This window comes from Chrysemys picta, chromosome 2 (assembly GCF_011386835.1).
Source record: "Chrysemys picta bellii isolate R12L10 chromosome 2, ASM1138683v2, whole genome shotgun sequence".
Taxonomy (NCBI): Eukaryota; Metazoa; Chordata; order Testudines; family Emydidae; genus Chrysemys; species Chrysemys picta.
Window position 1 is genome coordinate 133,580,664 of NC_088792.1, and position 23,746 is coordinate 133,604,409.

At 40.0% G+C, this 23,746-nt stretch overlaps 1 protein-coding gene across 8 annotated transcripts in view; it reads right to left on the minus strand.

Annotated features, from left to right (window-relative positions):
- The window catches only part of CTNND2 (catenin delta 2), a 1,171,885-nt gene that overhangs the window by 115,359 nt on the left and 1,032,780 nt on the right, over positions 1–23,746 (minus strand). For all 8 annotated transcript variants that reach the window (XM_008164383.4, XM_008164381.4, XM_065584231.1 and 5 more), the window contains one exon: positions 4,637–4,810. In XM_008164383.4, coding sequence (XP_008162605.2) covers positions 4,637–4,810 — 174 coding nt within the window. The remainder of the gene's footprint in view (positions 1–4,636; positions 4,811–23,746) is intronic.

Consider the following 23,746-nt stretch of genomic DNA (forward strand, 5'->3'; position numbering starts at 1 on the left):
CAGTCCAACAGTCATCAGCACTTGTCATTGCTCTTGTGAGAAGTACGTCACTACGATCTCAGGTATGAACTATGACATAGTTGAGGAGATGCCCGATGAAAGCTTCAAAAATGGTGGACCAGAGCTAATACGGAAGCTTTACCCGCTTATCCTTAAAATCTGGGTAAAGGAGGAGATACCCAGTGAAATGAGGGATGCCTTGATTGTCACTCTCTTCAAGAAAGGGGATAAAGTGGATTATGGAAATTATCGTGGTATCTCCCTCCTAGCCACTGCAGGCAAAGTTCTGGCATGGATCCTTGCAACCCACCTTCTGCCCCATCAGAAGAAATTTTACTATAGTCACAGAGTGGTTTCCAACCATGTTGTGGAACTGCAAATATGATCTTCACAGCACAGCAGCTGCAAGAAAAGTGTCAGGAGCAAAACCAACCACTGTACATGGCTTTTATTGATCTAACTAAAGCCTTTGACTCAGTGAATTGCCGTGCCCTCTGGACTGTACTTTCCAAGATTGGATGTCCTGATAAATACATCAATGTCCTAAAATTGCTTCATGATAACATGAAAGCGACTGTTCTGAGCAGCGCTGGCTCCCAGAGTGAACCTTTCAAAGTACAAACAGGAGTCAAACAGGGCTGTATCATCGCTCCAACCATGTTTGTGGTTTTTATTGTTGTCATTCTTTACCTAATTCCTGGAAAGGTTACAGCTGGCATTGAAATCACTTACAGAATGGATGGAAAGCTTTTCAGGCTTAGCAGGCTGAAAGCCAAGAGTAAGATTTCCACAACATCTATTGTGGAACTTCAGTATGCTGATGACAATGCAATCTTTGCCCACTCTGAGAAAGATCTTCAAACTATCTTGAATGTGTTTGCCAATGTTTACGCATGTCTTGGTCTCACTCTTAATATCAAGAAGACTAAAGTGCTCTATCAGCCCTCTCCAAATGAGATATTACATGCCCCATCTATCAAAATCAATGGAGTGGCACTGGAGAATGTCAATTATTTCCTCTACCTTGGAAGTCATCTTTCATCCAAGGCAGATGATGCAGAAATTCAACATCGCCTGAGCAGTGCCAGTGTAGCTTTTTCTCATTTACAGCACAGGGTCTTTGAAGATCACGACATTTGAACAGCTTTTTTATCAAGCCATTATTCTCCTAACACTGTTGTATGGGTCCAAAACTTGGACAACCGATAGACACCACTTGAAAGTCTTTGAGAGGCACCATCAACGCTGCCTTCGTAAGATTCTAAAGATCAAATGGGAAGACAGGCGCACTAATATTAGTGTTCTGGAAGAGGCAAAGACCACCAGTATCGAGGCAATGATAATCCATCAGCAATTCCACTGGACTGGTCACATTGTCCGGATGCCAGACCATTGCCTCCCAAAACAGGTCCTGTTCTCTCAGCTGAAAGAAGGGCACCGTAACGTGGGTGGACAATGGAAGCATTATAAGGACTTGCTGAAGGACAACCTAAAAAATGTAATATTGACATTGATACCTGGGAAACACTTGTCTAGGATCGCTTAAAATGGAGTGAAGTCCTGATGGGCCCCTGCATTTTGAACTTGCTCGCTGACAAGCCAAAGAGGACAAGAGGCACAGGAGGAAGGAGAGACTGGTTTCCAGTCATGGTCAACAGCCTCCTGCTGAGCCTGAAAACATCTGCCCTCATTGTAATAGAACTTGTGATTCAAGGATTGGCCTCATTAGCCACCTGAGGACCCATAACTCCAATGGAAGATGGTCATACTCGGTAACGAGTGATCGCCCATCATCATCACAGTCTTGATAAAGACCAAACAATAATGAGTGCCCAAAGGAAACTCAAATAGATCCTGAACTTGGTTGTCATGCCAAGATGATGTTATTTCCACATTCATTGTAAAGGACCCATGGCAGACACTGAGATGCCAATCCAGTGGAGAAGCTCTGTGTGAGAGTTGGAGTAATTGGTGAGTATAGAACCCAAATAGCAAAAGCTGCAGACTTCTTTGACAGTTTCATTATTCAAAGAGATTGGAGTCATGGGTGGACCTGATCCTACATTTTTCAGCTTTGTCTTTGACCACAAAACATGGAGGCCAACTTTAGAAGACATATATGCACATATGAAAGGGAAAATATATGCCCTAGAATGGAAAACTATTGCTTTATGTATTTAAAAAAAGATTTCAGCTTGGCTATAATCACCAGAGCTACAGACTGACTCTTATACTTTGTATTTGAGATTTTCAAAGCAGACTAGGGGATTTGGACACATATAGGCCATTAATACCAATGGAAGATAAGTATCTAAATCCCCCCAGACAGTTTTATCTTTTAAAAAATATTCTAGGTTTTCTCTTATCTCTTCACTCTCCCTTCATGGGGTTTTGGAACATCTGGCCTGTCTTAAAGGCCTTACCTTCTCTGTCACAGTACAGGTTTAGACAATTGCACAGCTGGAGGAAGGAAAAGAGTGAATCAGATCTCGAAAAATAATGCATGTGTCTGAATTAGACTATAAACTTTCATATGCATTTGTACAATTGAGACCCTGATGCTCTCTTGAGGACCTTTGGGCATCATTATAATACAAATGGCAATAATAGTGACAGCAGCATTTGTTTTTAGCACAGCTGACTTTCTTCCTTTTTGTTTATTTTATTTTACTTTAGACTAGCTCTGACCAAAAAATCTCAAGCTAAGATCATTTCCCACTCCATCCCTCCTTGTGCCTAATTACAATTTCTTGTGGGAAATCACACAAAAAATGGGAACCTCCCATAAGAATAACCTAGGAATAACCTCTTCTTTTAAGAGTTTGGTTCCTGTTATGTCAGTAGTTTTATCTTCAGAGAACTTCAGCAGCAGAAAAGAAAGGTTGAGAGGCAGAATCTTCAGTGCTGATATAAACCCAAGGAGTGTTATTCCCCTCACAGATATGACTAGTATGAGATGCCAAATTAAATATACTCATTTTGCCTTCTATGTGGCATTCATAATGGAATCAGTGAATCTGTAGAAAAATGGAGCAATAAGAGAGCAAGCAAGTTCTCCCTGAGATCTCAGCTGGTATAATGGTGAAGTTCAAAGCCATTCTTCCAAGATACCATTTTCAATGGAACTGAGCAGGACCTCTCTTTTTATTGCACACACACACTCACTAAGTACTAGATGAATACAACCAAATGTATGTTACCTCTGTGCCAGCCCCATATAGGCTGATTTGGAAGGCCATAATGAGGACTGGTCATCAGATCCAGTTCCACAGCCCTTCCAACTAGTACGGTAGGTCTGTGGCTATGTAGCACCCCCTTCACCAGTCTTTGGTTGGAGGAGTGGATTTCATTTTCTGTATCCATTGGCAGTTCACCTCATTTCTGTCACTCTACGGGTGCAGTGGCTGTGCAGCACCATTCAGGATCAGGTCAAAGGGCAGACATTTTGTTACACATTTCACTAGAGAGCTGAGTGTGATGGTCAATGGAATGTTATAAGGCTGGTGGAACAGAGCAATTAAAAGCCATATCTCTTCAGAGCGATGGAATGTTCTAATTCAACTCTCAACACAGTTCTGTTCAGCGAAAAGCTGTTTTTGGTGCCAGGACTCAATTCTCAAAGGGGGTGCCTAAATTAGATTGGCACTTACACACCTAAAATAGGCATTTGAGCACCTAAATACTGAACTGGGTATCCTCAAAGCACCCAAGTTTGAATATTGTGCTCCTCAACTTACGTGTGCAATCTGAAAGGTCTTAATGGAGAATTAATGTAAGGGTGGGGTTATACTAATGGAGCAGTGTGAGATGGTCTGGACTCTCATCCCATCAGATCAAGTTATCTCCAAGAAAATGCATGCCACAGAAATTGGTAAAAAATTCAGGCCAGGATGCCATCACAAACATTTATACATTTATTTAAAATTTAAATATATTTTCAAGATCTGGTGGTAAAATTATTAATCAGTTTATTGCAAATATTTAGAGACCAAAAATGGGATGTTTTGATCATACATACCTGAAAGTGGAGGCACAAACAATATGTACACATTGGTAAGATAGCATGAATTCAGAATTTCCTTGCCTTGTTTTTACTCTTAACCATAATGTTATTTTAATGTTTTGTGTCTTTACTGATTTTTTAAGGGAAAAAATGGATGCCAGGGTTTCTTGTCTTTGTGTCACTTCATTATATCTTGCTACATTCTGTTCAGTTTCTCATAACCAGACTGCAATCAACCAGTGCTTTGACATTGCAAAGTGGTCTCATTCAGTTGTCACCCGTGAGATTTTTTACTCATTTTCCATGACACTATCTGCATAGATTTGTAGTGTCACTGCTTTTATTCTTTTGGATATTGGGTTTTCAGTATAATTTTTCATATTTAACTAGACTAATGTCTAACGAATCAATTTTAAATGCTGTGTGCTGGGATTTCTTAGGAAATATGATTATTGACAATAAATATAACAAACATGAAATTCTGCAGTGCAAATTTGACTCCTTTTTCCAGATAGTTTTCTGAAATGTGTGGCTTTTCTCCCCCCCTCAGAGTTGCACTTATAGCTATAATACCTTTGTTCTTATCCATGTGGGCTTCTTAGACTATAAAAAGTTCAGAGTAGTAGTCCATACCTTCCAGCTTCCTGCAGCCAAGTTCTGCAGTGCACCTGCTGCTCCTTCCAGTGTGTCTGGATTTGAGCACTCAGAGAGAAGTGTGAGGTAGGGTTTGACTATTGAAGGGTGCCACAGCATCTGGATTCCTTTTGGTGGTTCTGCACAGTCTGGGAGAGGTCCTACTCCATCCCACTGTTGGAAAGGAGAAACCAAATGTCACAAAGTATGCCAATATCAAAGAGAACAATACTCAAACATTTTGTTATATAGGCCCATGGCCAAAAACCACCTTCACCTTTAACATACTGTTTGAGATCCTTGAAGGAGGCAAATTCCCCTCCCAGTACTCTTTATAAAATAGCTTTTTGATTGTATTTGACCTCACCATTAGTGAAAAATCTAAGAGTGTTCTACCTAACTAGCATAATGAGAGCAATTAGCTTTCAATGCATAATTTAATTTTTTCAGGGGAGTGAATACCTATTGGGACACACATGTTTCAACAGATCTTAATAGATGCTTTAACAACTTGCATAAAAAAGAGATTTTCTGTTTCTATTTGACTTGATCCTTTGTGCTCTTTCTTTCCAGTGGGAATCACACTCAAAAAATAAATTACATGGGGGCATGTGCTCATCACCATTTATAGGCCAGGAGGGTAAAGTGGCTAAGAAGTAGCTTTCCACTACCACACAGCTACTTCTAGACTCTTTGTGGCACTTAAGCTGCTACTCAGCTCTGAGGGCAGCTATTCTGAAAGGCTTCAAACAGCCCCCAGTTTCTTTTATAAATCTACCCAACACAAAAACTTTCTTCATCAATGTAGAATTCTGCCTCCAAAATTACTCCATCCTGATGCCTAATGTGGTCAGTATACGGTATCTAGTCTAAGGGCTGGTCCACACTAACCCCCTGACTTCGAACTAAGATACGCAACTTCAGCTACGTTATTCACGTAGCTGAAGTCGAACTATCTTAGTTCAAACTTACTGCAGGTCCACACGCGGCAGGCAGGCTCCCCCGTCGACTCCGCATACTCCTCTCGTCGAGCAGGAGTACTGGCGTCGACAGCGAGCATTTCTGGGATCGATCTGGGATCGATTTATCGTGTCTAGACAAGACGCGATAAATCAATCCCAGAAGATCGATTGCTTACCTCCGGACCCGGAGGTAAGTATAGACGTACCCTAAGAACAGATCTCACAAGCCATCAGGAGTAGAAATGGGAGCTTTCGTCCAATGAAAAGAGGAGATCTCCTCTTTCCAATCCAATTTACAGCATCCCTAGAAGGTGCTAAGATATGGGACTTAAAAGTCAAAATACTTTTATGCACAGAAATGCTATTTTAGATCATTTTAAAAGTATTTTTAAATACAATACTTTTATGTTTCTCTCTATGTGCATTTTACAGGCAGAGGAATACAAAAAAGAGAATCTCAACATTTTAAAACATTTTCTAAAACATTTCTAATAATTTTTTTTCTGTAAAATATGTGGCATATACAGAATGCATGACGTGAGTGATGATTTGGTTAAGCTGAAACAAAGACAAACAAGCCAGCAGCAGGCAGAAACAACCCCTCCTTCATCCCCACTGCCTCTGGAGGATACAGCCAATCAGTCAGTCTGCCCTGATCCCACTCATCCAATGGCAGTAGAAGCAGTTGGAACAGGCTCTGACCTCACAACCTGATCAACCCATTCCCTCCCCTGGGGGGAAGAAGGAGAGGAAAGCAGCAGCAGCTCTAGATCCCTCAAACCTATGGGGGCATGACATGCATGGCCCATCACTCAGTGGCCCAGCAATTACACATCCTGGTTAGTGGGTGAGCATTGGTCCAGATCCTCAGCTGATGTAAATTCATATGGATCTATTGACTTCAATGGAGCTATGCCAGTTTACACCTGCTGACCATTATGTTTTGCAAATGAAAAAAGAACAAACACAAATGCAAAGTTAACTGGTCTTTCAATCATGCACATAAAGAGTTATGTGAGAGCAGCTGCTACGATATATAAGTCAGAACACTGGACAAAAAAGACAACATATAATCAATGGAAAAGCAGTCTCTACTGGAGGCACTATCAAATGCCCAGAAACAGTAGCAAAATCACCTTAAAAGGGTTGAAGCTAAACCCCGCTGAATGTAGCCTCTATGAAAGGGAGCATGATGTGCTTGTAAAATCGGCTTGTTAAAATTCTGCTTTCAAACTGAAGAAAAGGTTGGTTGACTTCCCTGCTGGTGAGAGAATTCAATCCCCCTCTTTGGACACAATAATCAGCCCTTCCAGGAATTGCTTCGTGAAGGCTCATGAAAATCTACTTTTCCCCCCTTAGAGAATGCAATAAACTGCCTGAAGTCTCAGGTATTGGGGGGAGGGGGGAGGTAGGAAATTCCTCTTATGAGGGGCCCAATTCTGTCCTCACACCAGTTTTTACACTGGTGTAAGTACATTTGCTTTAATGGAGTTACTCCTGATTTACTTTGGTACAAATATAATCCAAATTCAGGTCAAGGTCTTCACCTCTTCCCTCCCAATTCTATTTTAAATTACATACCTTGAACACTGTGCTATCGAATTTATATACCCGGTTTTTGTTATATTTCTCAGGAACAAAGTATAATGCAGCAAATATGTTAGCTCTGGTGTACACACAGTTTTTGTACTGGTAAAACTGTTGGTCATGGATGTCATTTTTTTACTGAAATAGTTATATCTGTGCAATTCCTAGTGTGGACCCATTTATATCACCATAGAGATTCTTATATCAGTATAACTTATTCCCCCATAGTTATAAATAGGTATATGCATGTTCATATGGTATAACTGTGTCCACACTAGGAAGGTTATACCTCTTTAACTGTGTTGGTATAATTTTCTGCAGACAAATCCTTCCTTAATACTGGCTTGCCAAATAGCTATTCCTCCTTGTTTGGTGATGGTTATGAGAACACATTCTTTTTTGTTTTAAAGGAAAACCAAATGAATAGATTTCCTGATTCTTCACCCCTGCCCTCTGATAGCACATGGAGCATACTTTATCAGTCACTAAGAGGGGAAATGAATGTGGGAGACCTTTATTACAATATCATGAGAACTCCACTGAAGGAGAGGTGGATAAATGAAGAGTTTTACATTCCTACTTTACCGCTGATGAGCATATGAGTTAAAATTCTTTAGGAACGTTTTTTGAGCTCACCAGCAACATACTACTAAAACCACAGCAGGCCAGATTCTTATGATTTGTCTACATGGTCAGATAATGTGCTGTACATAGGGTATGATTTCTAAAATACATTGTTGTGGATGCACATTAATGGATCTGTGTAGTCCCCGTTGATATGTTTCACATAGTGCCGTTTGAAACAGTACTACGTTAAAGTGCAGTAGGGAACATTTACTGCTCACCAGCAGGATCTACGTGGACTAATTAATGTGCAACACATTAGTGGCTTTAGGAATCATACCTTTATAGAGCATATTACCCCACCGTATAGACAAGTGCTTAGTTGCATTCTGGCCCCTTTGGGCCATTTGAGCAACACCAAGGGGTCAGAAAGTTGGGCATGCACAACTGAGAATTCCTTGGGCACAGATGTGTTGAGGTCAGCATCTGCACTGTCCTTTCGCCCCCCGCCCCCGTTCTCCCTCACACATATTCTTGGCTCCGGTCCAGGGGGAATGTCAGGGTGGTGAGGGATTCTGGAGCTAGCGGTCATAGCTCAGATCTGCCCTGAGAAATAGGGAGCTCTAACGGGCTTCCTCACAGTCTCCCCCTTGTCCTCTTTCACCATCAAATAGGGGTTCTTTTGAGTGGAAGCTCAGGGCAGCAGAGAATTTGGGACAACCTGTACATTAGTAACAACATTCTCGTCTAAGGTTCATGTGTCAATAAAACATATGTGTGTGTTTGTGTATACTGAATTTAAACATAAGAAACCAAAACAGTATCACATGTGAAGGATCTTGTCTCAGTGCAATGGGATAGGATCATCTTCTAAAGTGAGGTGTAATGTAAGTGGGCAATGCTTCCTGTAGCATCCACGGCCATCCCCCATATAAAATATGAGAATTAAATCATGTGTCCAGGGTAAGGAGGTTGCATTAACTTTCCTTGAGGGTTTTCTCTTTGCTTTCTCATTTCCTAAAAGCACTATTGTAAAATGTGATACATGATTAATTTTCAGAAGACAATTTTTCTCTGAAAAGTGATCACCATGCAGTTCTAAAATGCCTTTTATTACATCCTCCTCTTAATGGCTACTGAGAGAACAGAAAGGAAATGAAGAGAGCAACTGATGGAAGTAAGGATCTTCTTTGATGACAACTAGAGATGTAGTTCAAAGTGTTCTATGTTATTTGAGGGTTTTCGTAGCATTGTGGTATCTTAATATTGAAGAAAATGAGCTATTTCAAAGCTAAATCTGACTGACCTTTATCTACATCATTTATTCAAACTTTTGTTAAGTCAATTAAAAAACCCTCAATAGTCCCAAAGAAAAATGTATTTTCACAAGCAAAAATATTACAGTACCTTTTCTCTAACAGGTGCTGTAGCCAGGCTGACTGTGGCAAAGCTGAAATTGCTTTGTAGTTAGCAGTGTTCAATATTAATGAAGGAAGGCTGTGAGCTAAAAGACTCTATACAAAGAATTTTAGAACAGTTACTCTATAGCTGTAATCCATCAGACGTGATCAATAAATTCTAGCTTAGATAGTTTTTAGATGTAGAGAGAACCCCTGAAAAAGAGGAAGGCTGTACACAGTCCCACAATCACTTAGCTTATGTTAAGGAGAAGAAAGCCATAAACAAAAGCTCCTTCCAGCCCTCCTTGCTTCAACTGCCATTTCCACAGCTATTGTGGGTGAAATTGACAGAAACTGGTAGATACAAATCTCCCATTTCCTAAAACCAACCCAGAGATAAAGGGTTCAAAATAGGAGGAAAGACAGGAAAAAATGAAAAGCTGAATATGACTTTCTTTCAAAATAATGGTTTCTGAGAATAGAGTATATTGCTAAGTAGTTTAAAATGTTTCCATATTACCTGAAGAATTTCTTTAAGGTCCTAAAACTAGGACCGGAAATCTCAGAAAAACGACCCTCCCAAAAATTCACCATTTTAACAAAAGAGATCAAGATGAGCTCATAGAGTTTCAAGACACTGGTGAGTAAATCAGAACTTAAAAACAGATATTTAGGCGCTCACAAAACCATATGACTTAGCAAATGACACATGAAGTGATTTGTGATTGTGAGGTTTGAGTTTTAAATATTTTATTTTTCAGCCAATGTTTCTCTTCTGTCTTATTTCCCTCCCCTTCTGACATCTGTTGGGTAGCCTATTTGAAGTGAATTTAGTAGTTTCACTGCACATCCCAGTGGACAGGTGTCAGTATCATAGAAAACAATACTAAAAATGTCACCTCATTGGCAGATTCAGTACAGAGGTCAAGGACTGATTCTTTGTGGAAACTAACTACTGTCACTCTGTGGGTAGATCCCCTCAGGTTAAAGGTATGGTACATTAATGGAACAATGTGGGTAAGGGTACACTGCTACTGTCTACACTGTCCCTGTTCTGTGGATCACGAGAGGACTTCTGTCATTGGTGCGAGCAGTCTGGGGATTTTCAGGAGCACTACATTCAAACAATTACAAAAAATATCTTTATTCTTTCAAGGGTCAATTTGTTGTTGTTGGACATTTGAAAAAAAACCACTTGGAAGAGTTGTAAAAGGAATCCATATTCACAACCCTACATATTTATGCTCATTTTGGTTTTGGTAAGTAGTGAAGATATTATAGAAGAGCTGATAATAGGAAATATCCATGGTATCCAAATATCCAAATGACGAGTTGATTTAGTTTAAATTAGATGGAAGAATAATCAAAACCAGTTAGTAACTAAGATTTTTTTTACTTTACAAGGGCAGAGTGAGAAATTAAAGGAACTAGTTAGTGAAGTCTATTGAACTGAAAAGCGCAGGAACTTAAATGTGGTGGAAGCTTAGAACTTCTTTAAGTCAAAGGTGCAAAAACTGTCTGGAATTGCATCCCAAACAAGTGGAAAAAATGTGTAGGGAAGGTCTGCAGATCTGACTGGATTCACAACCACCTGAAAAAGGAGATTAGAAGTAAGAAGAGAGCCTACAAGGAATGGAAGACGGGATTGATAATCAAAGGGAGTGTAGGAATATGCCAAAAGCCAAGCAGAGTTACACCTTGCAAAGAAAATAGATAAATAAACGTATTAACATATAAATAAAAAAGGACAAGAAGGAAAGTGGGGCTGTTATGCAGTGGGGATGGGGTAGAGATTAAAAATAATCTGGGTATAGCCTAAAAACCAGGTGAACACTTTACCTCAGTTTTCAATAAGAGTGATAATGTAGAACATAAGGGCAACGGCAGAATGGTTAATGATTAATGAGTGTATAGAAATGGAAATTACCACATTTGAGATGGAAGCAAACCTCAAAGATCTTAATGAACTCAAATCTCGGAGTTCGCATAATCTCCATCCCAGAATACTGAAAGAACGTAAACATGGAATTACAAGTACAATAGAAAGGATTTTTAATAAATCTGTCAAATTGAGGGTAATACCACGACTAGAGAATATCAAACATAGTTCCTATATTTAAAAAAAAAAAAAAGGAGGGGGAAGCAATCCAGGCAACTGCAGATCAATTAGTCTGACCTCAATAGTAGCAAAGCTTTAAAACAAATTTTGAAGGAAATAAAAATTAAAGACATGGAGGTAAACAGAAAATGGAATAAAATGCAACTTGGTTTTACCAGAATTAGATCATGTTAGACTAAAGCCGATACTACACTTTGGTCATGGAGGCTCTTCAGCTTCATAGCACCTCCTTAACGCTATTCCCAAAGGTTTGGGGGACATTCTGCCCCTCAGTGGGTTCAGGCTGCCAGACAGTTGCTCCCTGGCTGACCCTGGGTGATGCCACCCCACTCAGTTCTCCAGCTTTGCTCTGCAATGTTAAGCTGAGCTGGGGAGTTTCAGTCAGCTTCTGAACAAGGAGCTTGGAGGGACAGTGATTTGTGCCTCAGTGTGCATGAAAGTGAGGGAGTGACAGTAATAGCTAGAGTCTTGCATAATGCAGGCAAGTGTTATCCAAGTCTCATCACACATCTTTGCCATTGTGCCACCCCTCTGAGTGTACCACACTCCTGTTATTCTGGCCCGGGGTCTCTCTCATTATAGACATCAAATTGTGGCCAATTATGGAATAGTTTTGTGATGTATCTAAACAGTGGCCAAAGGAAATTGAATAGGAGGGAGAGCTATCCCTTCACCATTTGAAGAGGTGGGGGAAACTTGGAAGAGTGCTGCTTCTCAGTGCTACAAGGCAGATGGGGAGCTCTCAGTCTGCTCTTAGCAGAGGAGAGGGCTCAGCATTTTCCCCAGTCCCCCTTATATATAAATGAGAACACAGAGATGACCAGCAAAATAATATAATTTGTGACCCAAGCCAATGTTTTAATTACACAGGAGAAAAACTAATGCATCAATCCAGCTAACCTCATCTTGTTCCCACCTCAGCCTGCCAGTCACCAGTCTGTGACTAACCTACTTCTCACTTTAATACAAGCTGCCATGTTCCAGTTGCGTTGACATTTTTCTTTTATTTAAGCAGCTTGGTTTGGTTCCTATGCTAGCAGCAGTTTGAATTTTATGTTCATTTGGTGCTGTAACTCCTTGCAGGCCACTTTTGTTTATATTTAGGAATCTGATCCTAACCGTTTTGTAATTTTCTGCCTTCTTACCACCATATGCAGTGGAAAATGCATGCCTCAACCTAACTCCTTGTGCTGGATTTTAAAATAGCCATACGTGTGTCCGCTCATACACACAAACATATATTTCCATATGATTGTGGGAGGGGTCAGGAAGGTAGAAAAAAAAGTGCACTTTCCTTCCATATGTTGATTTCTGCACTGATCACCAGCCCCACACTTGACAGGATTAGTGGGAAGGGGATAGCTCATGACCACAGTTTTTCTCTAGTAATATAACATTTTTAGTGTTTTTATTTTAAGCTACTAAATGTGCAATTTTTCCTTTTGCACATTCTGTAAAAAATTGTCACCAAGTGTTAAAAACAAACACTTGAAAAACGTAACAGCTAAAACCATCTTGGGTCCCACCCCAAAAATGTAATAGTGGGAAAACATCTCAGCCATTTGCAACAGGCTGAATAATTTTTCAGCTATAGTTCCTTTGTTTCATAGAAGAAGAAGAAGAAGAAGAATTAAAGAAGAAGATTATGATTGGAAGAGATCTCAGGAGGTCATCTAGTCCAACCCCCTGCTCAAAGCAGGACCAATACCAACTAAATCATCCCAGCCAAGGCTTTGTCAAGCCGGGCCTTAAAAAACCTCTAAGGATGGAGATTCCACCACCTCCCTAGGTAACCCATTCCAGTGCTTCACCACCCTCCCAGTGAAATAGTGTTTCCTAATATCCAGCCTAGACCTCCCTCACTGCAACTTGAGACCACTGCTCCTTGTTCTGTCATCTGCCATCACTGAGAACAGCTGACCTCCATCCTCTTTGGAACCCCCCCTTCAGGTAGTTGAAGGCTGCTATCAAATCCCCCCACACTCTTCTCTTCTGCAGACTAAACAAGCCCAGTTCCCTTAGCTTCTCCTCATAAGTCATGTGCCCCAGCCCCCTAATCATTTTCATTGCCCTCCATTTGACTCTCTCCAATTTGTCCACATCCTTTCTGTAGTGGGGAGCCCAACTGGACACAGTACTCCAGATGAGGCCTCACCAGTGCCGATTAGAGGGGAATAATCACTTTCCTCGATCTGCTGGCAATGCTCCTACTAATACTGCCCAATATGCCGTTAGCCTTCTTGGCAACAAGGGCACACTGCTGACTCATATCCAGCTTCTCATCCACTGTAATCCCCAGGTCCTTTTCTGCAGAACTGCTGCTTAGCAAAGTCGGTCCTCTGTGGGTTAACAGAGGTCAAATTAATACCAGCAGTTTAATGGCTCATTCTAAAGGCATCAGAATGGTGAACCCCTAAAAAGTGCTAAAACAATAAGACTCCCATCTTGGGGAGGACCATCACCTCTTGTCCTTGGGGGTCTATGCGACTGCAGACTTAGGAGCCTATTCCAGTCATGCTTGAGGACCCCAATCCAATGGTCTATATTGGAAGCTAATATCTGGGAGACACAATGGCCACGATTTTCAACAACTAGAACCTAAATTAGACATCTAAATCCATACTTGTGCACATAACGAAGTTGAAGTTTGACTCTCAGTGGTGCTGAGCACTCATCGCTCCCACTGAGGCCAATGAGAGTGCATAGCACCTGTGAAAATCAGGCCACTTAGTTAGGTTCCTAAATTTAGAGATCCAGTATGTCTACCTAGGCAAGCAGGGCTCTTTTTTGGATACAATGTACTGGATAAATAGCAGTAACCTCCCAAACTTGGTTCATCATGGTTTGCACTTTTGGGGAACAGTTTGTTGTCTGGCTTTCAAGATAGTCCAGCTAGAATGTTTATTATTAAGTCTGATGAAATGGGTGATTCTAATTTTATATACTAGATGGTACTTAATATTTTTAAAGTTTTTTTTTAACCTTTCTTCTGCTCTATTACCACATTTAGCTAAGGACAGTTCTCTTCCCCCCCATTCTTTTTCTTATATTTAGAATAATAAAAAGTGCCCATACACCGTCTCTGAGCAACCTGCCAGTTATTAAAAATTACAAACAAAATACACTGTTCAATCAACTCACCCCATCTACCAAAGAGCAGCTTATTCTCAAACAGGAATTAATTCACAAGAGTCTTATAGCCTGTTATACAGGAGGTCAGACTAGATAATCACGGTGGTACCTTCTCACATTATAATCTATGAATCAAAAGCTAACACCCTTGCACATCAGCCTATACCTCAATCTCTCTTCATAGGTTGGTGAAACAAATGGGCCCTGCACCATCCTCTGAAAGTCAAAAAATCTGGACTATTTCAAACACTTCTGTAGTTCTGGTTGATTGATATGACTTTTGTTGGACAGCTGCTCGTAGGATCTTGAGCTTCATGAGTTTAAGAGATATTTCCTTTAAATTAAGCAAGAATTTTATGCATTGTTGCTTTTCCTTCCATCTCAGAAGTAACTTAAAGGCCTGCTAAGATTAGAACATTCATTACTAATGAACAGTGGGCATAGTGCCCTCTGCTGAGGTAAGGAGAGTCACAAACGAATATTAATATCCTTAGTAGCAGATCTTTAAGGTAATGCATCCTTTCATTTTAATCTTTCATACTGAGCTCAGACTAATGACTAAACCCAGTAATGGTCTGCATATATTTATTTATCTGTGTATGTTCTTGGAACTCATCACCATAGTGTCTGACTGTTGTCAGCAACATTACACACTGGCAGAACCACATGAATGGGCATGGCCCCCTCCGATAAGTTGGACAGCTGATGAATCATCACACAGTGAACTTGACAGTGCTGGCCTCTCACTCATTCCACAAGTGCTCAAAATATTTTTTTCTTCGGCAAACCCTATCCATGCTGTCTTAGGAATGCTGTTTAAACATGGTTTTATTGGATTCCTTAGCCAGCAAAGATGAAGTTTTTCTTTTCTTGAAGTAGTAGCTAACCTCCCTAGAGTAGTTGGATTTACAACCTATCCACCTAGCATGCGAAAGCATGAAGTGTTGGGCTATTGGTAATGGTATTTAACTTGAAATGTTGCTGTTATAGCTCAAGGCTCCTGACAGAAGGTAAAACAGAAGGTCAGACTCATTTCAAAAGTGCTGCTTGTAATCAAAATAAAGATTCTGGGACAGATTCTGATGTCACACTGGTAATCATAAATAATGGTAAAACAGGAATAAGAAAAGTTTAAAACTAGGGTAAATGAGATCAAAAACTGGTACATATTTCTTTAGTAAGGAACGGAAAAGATAAGTGAAGCCATGCCAAATGCATGTGTGTGATTGTTGGTATAACAAGTGTAAGTAGAGTATAATCTGTATTATTAGCAGCTACCTTGTTTTTACCATTACTTTTCTTAATCATTTCTTGTCATATTTATTTTGTTCCCTCTAGACCTGGAAGAATGAATATGTTGGCTATAGAGATGATGCTACTGTAAGTGGCATAATTATCACAATCAGGGATATTTGGTTCCATCTGAAAAGGGACAAGATGTGATGTGGAGAAGTTGATGGCTACAGTGCAGTGGTCTTATGTTAAGTCTCTATGGTTCTGTAGCTTGATGGATGTTAACTGAGTAGCAGGTGACCATAAATAAGGACCATAGAGGGGAATGTAAGAAAGAATTGTGGAGGAAAGAACAATAGTAATGCTTGGTGATGCAAGCAGAAATTAATCTCACTTATCTTTATGGCAGTCTTTATTAAATTAAAGTTTTGTTTTTAATTTTTCAAAAAATGATACCAAGAGTTTGTCTGACTGTGCTGCTGTGAATCTTCAGAAGATTTGATTTTGTTCGGTATTGGAATTGTGTGTCGGACTGTAAACTGGGTCTTACTCCACTTTTGGTAAAGTTTTGGTAAAGACTTAAGGGAAATTAGGACTGAGCCCAGTGCTGGTTCTTTTATCAAAGTAGAGGTGGCAATTCTGAATTAAGTTGACAGCTGTTTGGAGGAATTTCTGTAAGTAAGCAGTTCAACTGAAACGTGTCTTTGTTTTGCTCATTTTTTAAAAAAGATAAAGCAATACAAATTCTGTATGCCCTCTAGGTTGAGGATAAGCTACAACTGGTATATACAACTGATGATATTAATGAATAACAATAACTAATCAGTTTTAAAAAGCACCTTAAAAAGAGAGGCATATTTTATGTAATAGTTTTAAAAGCTATTCTTTTCCCTATGAAGTTTTACGTACTCCTACTGAGATCAAATATATCTACTAAATTAGTCAAAATTGTTTTTTAATCACAAGAGAGGAAAAGTAAATGCCCCCAAATTATGCATGTCTTTAATTTTTTATAAACACATGAAGCTATGAATTCAGCTACATCCATAAATGAAAATGATTTTTTTGCACTATTGCCCATTTCCAGTACTTCTGATATCAACTGTGAATTTTAGCACTGTTTGAACATAGCAGTTATTTTTATAAAAATTCCTTTAGCATTTATCCTTCTTCAAAAAGTATATATTTAAATGTGAATCACAATCATGCAGAAAAGAAGGAAAGAAAACCATCATGTTAGTGAAGAAGTAAATCACTAAGGCCATTTATGAGATCCAAGTAATTAATTGGAGCCTGAAGAAAAATAATGTGGGTTTGGACTCGAGAATTTTTCAGAAACGGTAAATTAAGAATGAACATTCTCATGTGAACAATCCATTAGAAACAATCTACAGTTCGTGCCAACTCTGTCCAATGACAAGATAAGGTTGCTGAGTAATTAACTGTATTTATATTGTGCTCTATTATTTTATGTTCTTTTCTTTCAGGTTTCACAGGTTGTAAAATACTGTGTGTTCAAGGGATTAGGGCCTGAATGCACAGAAGGAGTTAGGCAGTATAATGCTCAGCATCACAATGCCCAACTTTTAGACACCTAGAAAATCACAAAGCATGAGTTAGGCACCTAAGTTCCTGTACAACAAGTGGGGAGAGATAGACACCTTAGACTGTGATTCATAAACGCCAGCATACTAGGCAGGGAGCCACCAATGAGAGGAGTATGTGTTCTCTCTCCCTTAAAGAGTAATTTGGACCGAGAGAGCAAGAGTGCACAAGTATGCAAATAAGTCTATAGCCTGGTGGTTATAAACTCATGTCCCACATGGGAAAACCTCTGTGTATCCCCAAGGTTACACATACCCATGGTTGAGAACCACTGTGTTACATAAGATCAGACAAACACCTGTCAAGCATGGTCTTCTAGACAACAATGACTGCAGGGGACTGGACTAGCTGACCTCTCGCGGTCCCTTAAAGTTCTATGATTCTATAACAAGGCTGACGTGGAGGATATAGCTGAGTTGTCACCTTTATTTTTTTGTAAAGTAATTGGGATTAAAAATCGCTGTAAAATGTACTTTGAGCTTGGGATAGTGTTAGCACTGTCAACAGGTAAAGACTAGGTTTTATACAGTACCCTATTAGGCTAGATCTCTCACTTTCAAAAACAGCTCAGACGGTTAATGTAGGAGGGTGCGTTGAAAGAAATTTACCAGGCTGATTAAAACTCTTGCTGATAGTTCTCTATCACATATGCCATCATCCACTAACATTCTATTTAAATCAATGACATTTTAAGACATGTTTGGTACAGTCAACAGCAGTCAAGGGGATTATGGAATGGTCTTAATGAGTGTTGCATGGTGCTCACTCTGTCCTCCCTAGTCTTGCTTTGCCAGAAAGATAGGAACTACATGTGAGATTCTGAGAATAGGTATTTAATGCCAGGGTAGGCAGTGTTGTCAAGGTTAAAAGTAGAAAAAACTTGCGACACATTATTAGAAATATTAAATACCAATCTATCTAAGGTATTTCAGGGTGCCTATCGCCTTACTATCTAAGTGCTGAAGCAAGTATAATCTATTCTCTCGCTGTATAACAGTCTAGTGAGTATAATTTTATTTTTATAAAAAGGATATTAAACCATTCAGTTTGATGGACAAGAGTAGTTCTGCAGAGGCCTTCGCCCTGCTGTGTGCTGATAATGAATGATTATAGAAATAGAAAAAGTATATCTGAGGGCAAGCAGAATAATATAGGTATTAACGGATCCAGCTAAAAATGTTAGATTAACTGTGCTCCTGAAAAAAAAAAAAGACGATCTAGAGGGAACATCTACGGTATAAAGAATTCTGAAAAGAATGTAACGGTAATCAATGCTGCAAGGTTATTTGTGCTAGTGTGAAATGCAGGAACAAGATGATACAATCTTAACCTAGGAGAAAATGTTCATGGAATTTTATTTATTGTTTAGAGATTCATTAATAAATGGAATAGGCAAAGATAGCAACACAAATAAACAGCTTTACAAATCAGGTACACTGTGAGACACATGTACCCAAACACTATTATTGTGCTCCGATATTATCCTTTCCAAGACATATTTGTCACCATATTTAACTTCACTAAAGGGTTAAGAGGGTAAAGGTAAGTATCAAAGATCTTGTTCTACACACTAAATGAAACATTCCTCAATCATGTGAAGAGATCATTAGTTTACCCATGGGCGTCTCTAAAGCTTTGCTCAAGTGTTGAAGAATTCTATTATCATAAGATTTACAAACCACTCTTCCCCGGATTGGAAAAAAAAGTTGCCTAGGACATCGCATGGTAATCAATGTGTGAAAACTGACGTAAAGCCATGCTTGTGATTTAGAAGGAGGCATTCTCACCTTTTGACTCAGTAATGACCAATATCCCAGCATGGTGACACTGGCCAGTGTCAGTGGAACTATGATTCAGAAAAAGTGATACAATATAAAACGGAGGTCCTGACTGCTTAGTATTTTCACAAGAATAGAGGTGTTAGATCTTCTATCCCATCCATATTCTAATCCATGTAATTTATTTTTCTAAACCTTTCTGCATACTGTTGAAGGTACAAAATGGAGTCAACATCTCAACAGTGGATGACATGAATGCTGTATTTATATTTATACAGCGGGCCAAAACCTCAGCTATTCTAAATCGGCAGAGCTGCACTGCAATCAATGCTTTTGAAATGCATTAAAATCAATGGAGCTTCACCAATTTACAAGACCCGAGGATCTGTTTCTGTCTGTAAAGTATTTGAGATTCTTTTATAAATACAGAAAAAAATTATTAGACTTCTGGGGATCTGTATGAATGAAGGGTCAGCCACGAACAACTAGTTTAGGAGTTGATCATTGCATTCTACTTCAATATATATGTAACTTCTCCCTAGCTTTGCAGTCAGTTCTCTGATCTGACTTATAATGTAGCCTTGATATAACCTAGTCTGTCTTGAAAACTATGTAGACTATGGGGTGCTGTGAATTAGGTAGAATGTGTCATGACAAAAAATCAAAACACATAGTTGCAGTTTACAGTTTTTCCTTTATTTCTTAACTTAAAAATGACTGATTTAAAATGCACTTTTATAGAATGTGTCAAATTCACTGGTGATGTGAGTGGGCACAAGCACATTGAGATTGATGGGGTTGTACCCATCTGTGGTTACATTAATTCAGGAAGTACATAGGTGTTACACATCCGTATGACATCTGTATAATAAAAGTCCTACTGAAAACATAGACATGCTTTCTAATGAATGTATTTACAAAAGAGATAGTGAATCTCACTGTGTGTGGGATTTCCAAAATTGCCAAGGTGATTTAGGAATACAAATCCTATAGATTTTCACTCAGACTTGTGTTCCTAAGTCATGTAGGTGCTTTTGAAATTCCTACCACATCTGAGATATGCAATCTCCCACTGACATATTTAATCATATCCCAATTGTAATCAATGCAGTAGATTATTATATATTTTTAGGAGCTGCTCCAGATTATTGTGTCAATGATTCACAAGGCATGGGTCAACTGAAGTTTTTTGAACCATGCCTTTTAATGCAGGTCATGCACTGAACTTCTTTGGTCCTCTAAGCATTTTTAATGTGTTCTGAATTATCCTTAAAGAAACTTGTGTCTTGTGAGTTTTCTAGTGAGATCTCTGCAGATCCAGTGTTCAAGCTGAACCACACAGAGTCCCTTGAAATTAAACCTAATAAAATTTCAGTTAGGGTCTGTCACAGGGTGCATCTTCAGCTACCAAGTGAGAAGCACTGCCTAGCCTGTTTTTGTGGTGTCTCAGGCACAAACACACATAGTCTGTTTCTTTTCCATCACATGCACCTTTAATCCCTGTTTTCATCAAGGACAAGATAGAGAAAAGGTACCCAGTAGGAGGTCCTTCACACAGATTTTCTCATTCACCCAGCTCACTCTCTGAGTGCCCTCTTTACTTCCTATTCCTCCCAATTATATGTCCTCCCTGTTACGTAGCCAACTGCCTCATTGCCACCTAGTGTCAGTAATCTTCACCAGCAACAGGTTTATTTATTCCAATTAAGCCTGCAGCCTTTTCTGTGCTGCAGCAATCTCAGTGATCAGGGTACTACAGCTAACACCCTGTCACATACCTCCACCCTTATTTCAATTGAGACCTTTCCTTGCCTCCATGGGAGGTCTTCTTCAGCATCCAAGCCCTATCCTTTTTACAGATTTGGGGTTCTACTAGGGCTTCCTAGCCCCTTTCAGACTGGCCTTGCATGGGCTACCAGTGAGGGTCTCCTGCCTTCCACTCATAAAAGTACACTCAGAGGGTGGAAGTTTCTTCCACAGTTCCATCTCAGCCCATAAGTCATCACAGCAATCACATTCCAAGGCCCTCTCCTCTAGCTTCTTTTGCTCCTGGCTTGTATCTACTTCAGTAAGTTGTCCTTTCAGAGCCTCAATATTGTGATACCTCTCTTCCCCGACTTATCTTGCCATAGGCTTGAGACTATCTGGGTTCACCCGCCAAGGCCTCATTAGCAGGACTCTTGTCTCTCTCCTCAGTAGGTCTTTCTTCCAAGGATTTGCCCATGGCTTTCTCCTCCAGTGAGTCCGAGGATCTTCTGCCCTCCTTCTCCATTAGATGTTTCTGATCTATCACTCCTGGATCTGTTGCCCCCTTCTCAAGTACTTCTTGTCGATTCTCTCTGCACTTGTTGTGATATGCCTAGGGTCATTAAACAGTGCCCCTGGAGAGTTAACTTTACACAGACCTCATCATTGGGGTCTTTCTCTGTGTCCTCTGCTCTTTTTACATAAGGGAAATAAGAATCTAGTCAGTTCCTATCATCACTGCATAGGGCAACGACTTTACCACATCCAGTCTCTGACACTTAAACTTTCCTTCCATTTCCAGCTGGACAACTGCCACAGGGTAAGTCTACTTTTCCGCAGGTACACAATGGATTGCTATCATCATCCCCTTCTGTTGTCACTGCAATCTAACCAATGTACTTTGTATGAGGCAACATGTGGCTGTCAAATCCACCATGCCCTTTGTGGTTCTCCAGCCTACTTTGATGGGAATTGTCTTTATCCTAGGCCTGCCTTTTACACCAGTGCACCCACATAACTCCACAAACCTATAGTCCATGTATGGGCAGTCTTCCTTTGTATGTTCTTTGCCACCACATTGGTAACAAACCACTGAATTAGTGCTAGGGGCATTCTTGTTTGCCTCTTGTATTTCCTTCCCGGGCTTCGATGAATGGGATTCCTCAAAGTTCTTTCCCCCCTCCCTTGATGTAGGGGGATGAAGCTCTTTTCGTGGAAGGTCTGTTTCCACATACTCCTCTGTTAATTTTACAGTGTCCTCTCGCAATTCTGGCTGATGGCTTTGAACCCAAACTCTTACAGCCTTGGGGAGGCTTTGTGTAAACTGCTCAAGAATAATTGAGTCTATTATTGCCTCTGTGCCTGTCTATCTGGCTTCTGATTGGCCCAGTCTGATAATTTTTGCACAAACGCCTAGGGATGTATCCTGCAGTTCCATCTGGCAGCTCTAAATTTGTGACACTATTTCTTCGATGACAGGCCCATCCTGTCCAGAATAGCAGCCTTCAGCATGGCATAGTCTTTGGCTTGGTACTCGTAAGCCACCTGAGCCTCATCGGTCAGGTAGGGGGCAAGTCATAGTGCCAAAGTACTCTTGTCCCATCCAGCATGGATAGCTACCTGCTCAAAAATTAACAAAAAGGCACCAGGATCATCCCTGGGGCCTTCTTACATAGCCCCAGGCCCACTATCCAATTTCCAGTTCCCTCATAGGAACTCACCAACCAGTGCAGGAGCTGCTGCTGTAACTGAGACTGCTCTTGGATAAAGTCTGGTAATGCTCATTCCTGCTCTACCTGCCAACCCAGAAACACCTGCCTCTCTGCCTGCTAGGTTTTCTCTATCTCTTGTTGTTGCCCCACAACCAGCGCAGCATCTCCTCCATTATGCCCGGATCCCCCAGCCCTCATACAGGTCACCTCTCGACCGAGAGAGTTACAATCCCAGTCACAGGGCGCCTCTTCAGTTACCCAGTGAGTAGCAATGCCTAGCCTGTTTTTGTGGTCTCTCAGTCACACCTTTAATCCTCTGTTTCTAAACAGGACAGGACATAGCACAGGTGTACAGAAGGAGGCCATTCACACAGCTTCACTATTCCACTCAGCTCGCCCTCGGAGCTCCCTCTTTACTTCCTGTTCCTCCCAATTATATATCCTCTCCGTTACCGAATCAACTGCCTCAGTAGCTCAACAATTGCCAACCAGTGTCAGTAACCCCACCAGCAACAGGATGATTGATTCCAATTAAACCTACAGTCTTCTCTGTGCTGCAGAAACATCGTGATCAGAGAGCTACTGCTAGCACTGTGTCACAAGATCTAACAAGGATTCAAAGTTTTTCTTCTTTTAAAATAATGAAAATTAAAGGAAAATAAATGTACAAACCCTTGTTAAAATGATAAAGGGTTTGTGTAAACCACCTAATCCCAGAAACTTCAGAATTAAGGCTTTTCATTTCATCCTTAATTACTATACTGCGTTTAAATAGTTCAGGAATCTGAGAAGTGCAAGTACAATAACACTTCATCTAATATATCGACACTGTCAAAGATTAGGAACAAGGATGCTGAGTTTATTCTAGATGGAATATGAGGCCCAGCTATAAAATGTATATGACATAAGGCAACTATTTTTCCTTTGTCATTTTTGTAACACTTTCTTGCATTATATTCTAGCATATAAAATCCCTGACAAAAGTCAATACAAAATAAAAGCTGTTTGACTATTGGAATATTTATTACATCAGTATGGGTGAAATTAGAATCCTACCAGTAGTTTAACTTTGTTTTTAATATGTTTTTCAGGGCTTGAATTTTACTCCAAAATTGACTCATTAAACAACAGTAATTTAGACTGTTATTTCCCATTAATACAATTTACCTTTATATTCGCAAGTATATTTTCTGTACCTCTAGATCATTTACTTGTATAACCTCAGGTATATTCAATTGTGTACTGTTCTACAAAGATCCTTTTGAAACATAA